This window comes from Oncorhynchus gorbuscha, linkage group LG18 (assembly GCF_021184085.1).
Source record: "Oncorhynchus gorbuscha isolate QuinsamMale2020 ecotype Even-year linkage group LG18, OgorEven_v1.0, whole genome shotgun sequence".
Lineage (NCBI taxonomy): Eukaryota > Metazoa > Chordata > Actinopteri > Salmoniformes > Salmonidae > Oncorhynchus > Oncorhynchus gorbuscha.
Window position 1 is genome coordinate 30,695,840 of NC_060190.1, and position 8,866 is coordinate 30,704,705.

General features: G+C 41.5%; 1 protein-coding gene across 1 annotated transcript in view; it reads left to right on the forward strand.

Moving 5' to 3' along the window:
- The window catches only part of LOC124002541 (serine/threonine-protein phosphatase 4 regulatory subunit 1-like), a 46,341-nt gene extending 39,027 nt beyond the window's left edge, over positions 1–7,314 (forward strand). The window contains exons 17-20 of the mRNA XM_046310009.1: positions 2,666–2,786; positions 3,578–3,712; positions 4,285–4,426; positions 5,160–7,314. Coding sequence (XP_046165965.1) covers positions 2,666–2,786; positions 3,578–3,712; positions 4,285–4,426; positions 5,160–5,305 — 544 coding nt within the window. The 3' untranslated portion in view covers positions 5,306–7,314. The remainder of the gene's footprint in view (positions 1–2,665; positions 2,787–3,577; positions 3,713–4,284; positions 4,427–5,159) is intronic.
- Positions 7,315–8,866: the final 1,552 nt, after the last annotated feature.

Here is an 8,866-nt window from a genome sequence, read left to right on the forward strand (position 1 = left end):
CACGGGGGTGGCAGCATTATGTTGTTGGGGGTGCTTTGCTGCAGGAGGGACTGGTATATACTGGTATATATTGAAGCAACATCTCAAGACATCAGTCAGGAAGTTAAAGCTTGGTCGCAAATGGGTCTTCCAAATGAACAATGACACCAAGCATACTTCCAAAGTTGTGGCAAAATGGCTTAACCAGAAGGGGACTAGGGTTCCAATTTTGGAACACCCCCCCCCACGTTCAGCTGGAAGGTGGCGCATGGAACGCAAAAATATTCCTAAAAATATTTAACCTCCACACATTAACAAGTCCAATGGCTCAAACACCTTGTTTATCTACCCAGCAAGTCAGATTTCTAAAATGTTTTACGGCGAAAACATAGCACATATTTATGTCAAACCACCACCGAAGACACAGCTAATTTGCATAGCCAAGTTGAAAAAAATATGCAATCAAGAAACGCAGGATTAAAAGAAAAATAATGCACTAACCTTTTGAAATCTTCATCAAATGACAGTAATATAACATGTTACACAGTACATTTGTTTTTTTCAATAATATGCTATATATATCCATAAATCTCTGTTTACAATGATGCATCGTTCAAAAGATGCTACTCAAATGTCCTGAGAAATGACGATAGCTCTGGCAGATAACGTCAGCTAACTAGGAATACACATCATAAACTTTGACTAAATATGCATGTTCTACATATATATAGTTAGATACACTTCTTCTGAATGCAATCGCTGTGTTACATTTATTTTTAACGTTACAGGTTTCGTTCACTAGGCTATACTATGAGTCGGCGCTCAAAAAGTAGCATTATGGCTCCTCTATCTTGGAGTCCACAAAAACCCAAATTTACCACATAAATATTCCCTTACCTTTGCTGTTCTTCCATCAGAAGACCTGGAAGGAATTATACTTACCAAAAACAGTGTTTAGTTTTGCAGTCTGTGTCTTTCGGTTCTCAAACACGACACATTTCGGTTGAAATGTAGCCAAAAGTCAAGTGGATGCGCACCAAAACGTCAAACTTACATATTATATGTCGACTAAACTTATCAAACGAAGTTCATAATCAACCTTTAACATGTTCTAAAGGTGTACAGCAATCGTGAGGACGAACAGAAACGCATGCATTGTATAATCGATCTTGGAAAAAAGACAGGACCGGAGCAGAGCGCGCATAAAAGTGACCTGTTTTTTTGCGTGACCGAAAGGTTTCGGCCCGCCAAAACTCCCGTGAGCGCGCGATTCTCACAATGAGAAGCACCATTGAAAGCTGAGATTGCGCTGAAGACCGAGAGACTGTTCCCAGACCTGTAAGTGCTTGGGAAGGGTGGGAGCGATGACGTCAAAGTTGGGCCAGCTTTTCTGATGACAAGAGAGTTTGGGAGAAGGACTGCCCTGAGAGTTCTGCTTTACATACAGACATCATTTAAATGTTTTTAGAAGCTTTAGAGTGTTTTCTATTCAATAATATTTTTTATTTGCATATATTAGCAACTTTTGACAACAAAAAAATTATGTTTACTATGGGCACGCAATTACTCCAGCGGGGGCAGTAAGACAGCCCTATCCCCAGCAGGTTAAGGACAACAAAGTCAAGGTATTGGAGTGGCCATCACAAAGCCCTGACCTCAATATTATAGAAAATTAGTGGGCAGAACTGAAAATGCTTGTGTGAGCAAGGAGGCCTACAAACCTGCCTTAGTTACACCAGCTCTGTCAGGAGGAATGGACCACAATTCACCCAAATTATTGTGGGAAGCTTGTGGAAAGCTACCCAAACCGTTTGACCCAAGTTAAACAATTTAAAGGCAATGCTACCAAATACTAATTGAGTGTATGTAAACTTCTGACCCACTGGGAATGTGATGAAAGAAATACAAGCTGAAATAAATAATTCCCTCTACTATTATTCTGACATTACACATTCTTAAAATAAAGTGATGATCCTAACTGACCGAAGACAGGGAATTTTTACTAGGATTAAATGTCAGGAATTGTGAAGAACTGAGTTTAAATGTATTTGGCTAAGGTGTATGTAAACTGCCGACTTAAACTGTAACTACTGCTGTACACACCTTTTCTATTCATATACTGTCTATACACACCATTTATTTATATTCCAGACTCTGACATCGCTCTCTCTGATTTATAGTTTTTTTTGTTTGGGGGAGGGGGATTGTGTGTGTGTATTGATATTGTATTGCTGCGCTGTTGGAGTTAGAAACCTAAGCAGTTAGCTCCACCTGTAACAACATCTGCAAATCTGTATACGCAGCCAATGAATTATACTCCGGCATATGGCAGTAAATCACTAACCTAAAAAAAACACTGCCTGGTCCCGTAAGTGATAGTACTCTTAACCACTCCATTGCACATTGTCAAGCCAAACATGAAAATGAATGAGTGACAAGGACTTGGTATGCTAGCACAAACAGACGGGTAACCTGGCGACGTTCATGCTGTCACAAAAGCAATCAATGGAAAAGATGGCAGGTGCGCCATTTAACTTTGTGCTCCCAAAACTTATAGCAATATTGTTGGGCCTCTTTTGTGGAATGAAGACCTCCAGAAAAACAGTTTATTTTTTATTTGGATGGCCCCTATACATTAGAGCCTGTGTGTGTGTGTTGAACAGAATTTCTCCATATGTGTCCACAGGCAGCTTATCCTGATCATAGAGTTGTACAGCCACTACGATGTGTATGACTACCTCAGACAAATAGCACTGACCCTCTGCTCAGACAAAGTGTCGGAAGTTCGGTGGATCTCTTACAAGCTGGTAGGCATGCCGTTTTATTCTTGTGTTATTGAAACTGTAACTGTTGAATGATCATGATCAGTTTCTTTCTTTTTTATTGAACAACTTAAAGTGGTAATTGTGCTGAATGATATGAGGTGTGAGTATGTCTGTATTGTGTCAATTGGGATATTTCTGATGTTGCAAACTTCTGTGGAAGTAGACCGTTGTTATCTCCTCTTAATGCAGTGGCCTGCCTGTCTTTAGAATGGAAAGCACCAAAATGTTGCTTGTGTCCCAAATGGCACCCTAGTATTCCCTCCCAAATGGCACCCTAATATTCCCTATAGACGGGATAGCGGACATGTGTTGTTGTGATTCTGGATGGCCAGATAACTAGCAACAATGAGAAGAAGCTGCCATGTGGGGAATCGTAGGTGGCTCGTTTCGGTTAGTTTTATCTTGTTCTTGATACCATGCCTTGTTATGAGGTATTTTGACTGATGTCATATCTATGCTAATATGGCCAAAATTCGCTGGCTAGTTAACAAATAACTAATGATGTATTCGAGAGACAAGTGCTCAGTGTGCAAATGTATTTGTTTTCAATAGACAAAATATAGTTTACATATTGTCAACAATCCAAGCCAACCCTGTCTGTTTTGCCCCATAGATGCACACGTGTCGGTTTTGTTGCAAAACAACCATCCCATCTATAATGCAGTACTTTTGACCAGGGCCCATTAGGCTCTGGTCAAAAGTAGTGTACTGTATAGGGAATAAGGTGCCATTTGGGACAAACCTCTGTCTCATCTTTGTCTCGTCCATCCTAGGTGGTGGAGATCTTACAGAAGATGTATGCATGTGGAGCCCATGACCTGGGCCTGAACTTCATCAACGAGCTCATTGTCCGCTTCTGCCACTGTCCCAAGTGGGTGGGCCGCCAGGCCTTTGCCTTTATATGCCAGGTCAGGACAATGTTTTGTTCACGAAATGTCAATATATGAAAATCTGTACAAACATCATTTCCAATAGCTGCTGCGTTCAGAATTATTATTTTTTTGTGAAATTGCATCAGCTGTGCTTGCCATAGCACTATTCTGAAAGAATGCAGGTGTGAAGATTGTATGGCCATGGTTGACTGCTGGGTCATGTTTATTAGGCACCAAATGGAAATAAACTGACTGCAACAGGGAGGAACTACCTAGAGCAGGGGTGTCCAACCCTGTTCCTGGAGAGCTACCGTCCTGTAGGTTTTTGTTCCAACCCATTGTAACTAACCTGGTTCAGCATATCAACCAGTTAATTATTATAATCAGATGTGGTAGATCAGGGTTGGAGTGTGAACCTACAGGATGGTAGCTCTCCAGAAACAGGGTTGGAGAGCCCTGACCTAGAGTAGTCCAATAAGAAATTCTAATATTGTTTTCCATTGGAAAATAGTCAAACTATGAATACGACCCTGCTCTCCATGTGTCATCTGTCTTGTCTCTCTATTGAAGTTGGTTTGTATTAACTCATTCTCCGCTGTGTTCCCCAGGCCATAGTGGAAGAGGACTGTATGCCAATGGACCAGTTTGCCCAGCACCTCCTCCCCAGTCTACTCAGCCTATCGTCGGACCCAGTCGCCAACGTTCGTGTGCTGGTGGCCAAAGCACTGCGTCAGAGTGTAATGGAGAAAGGTAAAGACTGGGTGGTGTAGGATGAAGTTGCCCCTAGATGCTGATATGTGGTCAGTTAAGCATTTTCCCAAATAATGGTTCAGTTAGGACTGGGGGATGGGAAGCTAATCCTAGATCTGTACCTAGGTAGCCCTCAATGCACCCAAGAATAAAATACATATTTATTTGCCCCCGAGAGGGAATATGTTTCGTACATTTTTAAGCATTGGCTATATAAAAACCAATGGCACACATTCAAGCTATTGCTTGACAAACTCCTGGGTATAAGCTAAAGACGGCTAAATTGGACACTGATGATAGTTGTAGTACGTTGTCTTTCCCAGTGCAACAAATGCATTTCTCGTAGCATAGTGGTGTTTTGGCTCCTCCCAAAATGTGTGATACAGTATTTTCCATTATCCAAACGAGCAAATCACTTAGAATATTGTTTTCCCTCTCTCTCTTCTGTCGACTATTTGCTCCCTTCATTTTGTTGGTAATGTTTTCCCTCTTTTCCTCATTGTTCCCCCTTTTTTTTTCTTCATCATATTTCCCAATTTTCCTACATTCTTATATTCCTTTTTAATTATGCAAAGTGTGTTGTGACCATAGAAATATAATTACTCCCCACCGGTCCACTCATTATGGCCTCATTGATTTGAATTGAATGGGGGTACACGTTCTATTTCTAGGGTTGCGAAGCATGTAAAATGCGCTTTAAATAAATGCTGACTTTACTTGGCTCTCTCTGCAGCGTACTTTAAAGAGCCAGGCAGTGCCTACTCAGATGAGCTGGAGGAGACTGTGATGGCCCTGCAGGCGGACAAGGACCGAGACGTACGCTTCTTTGCCAGCCAGGATCCCAACATGGCCCTTATGGACACGGCTGCCTTAATCTAGACCCAGCCAGCCAGCTCCGCGCGCACAAAACAACTATCACCAGCAGCACTGATACCACTCAAACATACATGCATATACTTACATACATACAATTATTCATGTTCTCTCTCTCAAACATACACACACAATCATACATGCACACTCATGTGAATACTGACATCTATCATACATAAATGCATGCTCACCAACACACACACACACGTACAGATGCACATACCCAAGTGTTTGCACATACACATTATGTGAAACAAGCACTCTAATCTCTGGGACTCCTCCCATTAGAGAACAATGAACAGGGATGGGGGGGCTAGATGGAGCCCACTGTAGTAGCAAACAGTGTGACACATCTTCCGGGACTCTCATTCTCCTCCTACCCACATTAGCATCCTAAGACTGAGACCCTGTAATCACAGACCACTTGTCGCTAAACCCGACAAGCATTCTCTCTCTCCAAAGCTAATAGTACATTTGTGATAATTGTGTGTTTGATTTCTATTTCCCGCTTTTCTCTGTGGATTTCTAAACAACTACAAAACGACAACTGACAACCTGATTATTCTGATGTGCGCTTAAACTCAGGGGGACTCGGTCTGAAAACGGCAACTAGTTAAGCTAAACCAGCCACTGCAAAATGGCGTTGGATCCCAGGTGGAAATCAACCCACTGAGCGGCTCGGCTCTTGTCCCATCGTCGCTTCACCTCCACCCCTCCGTGTCCAGGCGGCTCTCTCAGGTCCTTTTGACTCATCTCGGTTTCTCTCTTTCTTCCTCTTCATCTTGTTTTCATGGGCCACTGTAACCACTACTGCTCAGGAGAAGGAACAACTGCATCACTCAGCACTCCTAAGTCATATTGGACACTTTATTGGCAGAACAAAAGATCATAATGAACTCATGGCTTCTTCCCCCTCTGTGTTTACCATGCCAATAATGTTTCCCAATTTTGGCAGAGACCAATGAAATACCTCTGTCCGGACATGACTTAGGACAGTTTTGTCGTGGAAGTGGAGTTTGGGGCTTTTAGAATTGGGTGCAATGTTTTACAATGTTGCAGATATAAATATAATGTATGGACAGACATGAGAAAAATGCTTACACAATGCATCACAATCTGTACATTATATAAGGTTGCTGTCCCTGAAAAAGCCTCTGGTGTCAGCTGGACTTGCAAGTCCTTGGCTGCATCCCAAATGACTTGCAGAAAAAGAGAATTGATAGCACAATGTTGGGTATGCATGTGTTTTTTTTTCAATGGTCGAAAAGGTTAAAGCCCTGTGAAGCGCTCCCCCTTATCCACTTCCACATTGTGGATTCCAATCCCATTTTGGTCGACACCTTGATAGCAAATTTATGGTCAAATGGTAGCTTTTCCGGTAAGTCGGACCACTGACCACAATTGTACAGTATAGGAATGGTTGTGCACCCAAGGTTTGTGTTCCAAGATGCTCTGACCGTTATGTACGTTCGAGAAGAAGTAACTTCCAAACATTGGCAAGCATTGTATAGCTCAACCAATGGAGCCAGTTTTTTTTGAGGACCCAAGGCCAGTTTTAGGGGTTTCTGTAGAGACATGAGTGTGAATATAATGGGAGCAGTCACCAAGTCACTTTTGTAGTAGTTTGAATCTATTTTTTTTTCTCCTGTGTTCATGGCAACTGATTTTTGACCATAGACACGACTTGAGAACTTAAACTGATTTTGGTGTGGCGTGCATCACACGTCTCTCTTCCATGTTATGGAATAGTTCACTGCGCTATCGCAGTAGCCTACCTAACTCATCTCATCTTTCTGCAATTTGTGCCCATCTTGTTTTTTTTATGTGGTAGAACTGTTAATATATGCATTTTATGAAATGTATTTTTATTTTCAATTATGTACCATTGTTAAAAGATTTTATATCCTAACTTTGCAATTCAACCTTTGTAATATTCAATGGTTTCTTTTAAAGACGTTTTATGTATTGTTATTTTTAGTATTCTGTAATTAAAATGATAATATAAATCAGAAAAATCAAGATGTGGAATGTGTAGCCTGACTCCAAACTAACCTTAGAAAACCAACAAATGAGTGTCACAGCATTCTGTCACACCTGCAACACATTTTTTATAGGCCTACTTTTTGCGTTTTATATATGTTCTGACGGTAATATTGCAGCTATTTTCAGATCAATATAACTAAACATAGTAAGAATCAGTTGACCTTAAAACATGAATGTTTTTCAACTATTAGGCTGAGCTATTGTTGCGCATCCACAAAATGGATGAGGGGTGTGATTGCGGCTTGCAATTCAAGGCATTCTTGCTGTTGGGCGTTTCTGCATCTGCCGGAACCCCCTCTATACTTCTGTAATGCTGGTAAAGTGGAACGTACCAACGCGTTCTAAACCGCTCTGGGGTGACAAAAAACGTTGCCCTGTCTTTCAACTATCCACATTTGGCTGCTTTGCTACCACTTGTGCAATCTTCCCGATGTTTTCATTATTTTGTTTTTTCTAAGGACACAAACGGAGGCAGTGAAAACCTATTCAAGTAAATATTTATATGTAAAACAAATATTGCATTAGTTACAGTAGTGTGAATGCTAACTCAAATTAGCTGCTAGCATAGGTAGCTAACGTTGGCTAGCTAAGCCAAAGTTAAAATACCGCTCCATTGCCACACAGAACAAAAATATTTCAATTTTAGGACATCCCTACCCTAAACCCTAACTTTAACCCCTATCCTTACCGTAACCATTTTAAATGTCAACTTGAGGTAACGTCTGAGTTGGGATGTCCCAATGATCCCGGATAACAAGAACCCTGAAACCAAGCTGTGCGCCTCCTCAGACTTTTGAGAATAGATCGTCAGCCTCTGCCACTATCCGTGCAGGTGAAGCACGCCTCCGTTTCATGCAGCGTGCCAGAACAGTTCTTCCACTGTCGGGAGAAATGGTAGCGCTTGTCGTGCTGCTGCGACGCTCCCTCACTTTATTGGAGCTGCTAAAACTATTTCTGTAAAATGTATTCAAACAAATATATGTAATTACTACAACAATTCTATTAAAACATTATAGAATGACAAACCAAATAAATAGCCTATGGATAGCAGCCTAGAGAAATTGTGGTTTCTTCCCTGGTGGTGGTGAGAATGATGAACTGTAGGCTGTGTGCAGACTGTGGATGCACATCAAAGGCTTGGCCACTTTGGCCAATCAGAGCGTTTAAAATGATCACCCCTAAGTAACTTTTTATTTTTTTATCCCCATCAAAAATCTGTCAGTTTAAGTTTAGAGAGCATTGAATGTGTCTCAATCCGCCAGTGTCGCACTTCAGCATCTGCTGTTGAAAGGTGGCAGAGCTACAACAGTGTTTGCCAGACCATGAGACATCCCGCAGATTGGTCATCTCACGTAAATGTCTGTAGCATCCGAACGGTTTGGCCTACAAACTATTATGATCACTCGATGGAAAGAAGATTCCGTTTTGCTCTAAAACCACCACAAGTGTCACGGGCCTCGTCTGAAGGTAACCCGTACTGGTAAAAAAAAACGAATGGAAGTATGAAGATAGTTTTGTTCCTGC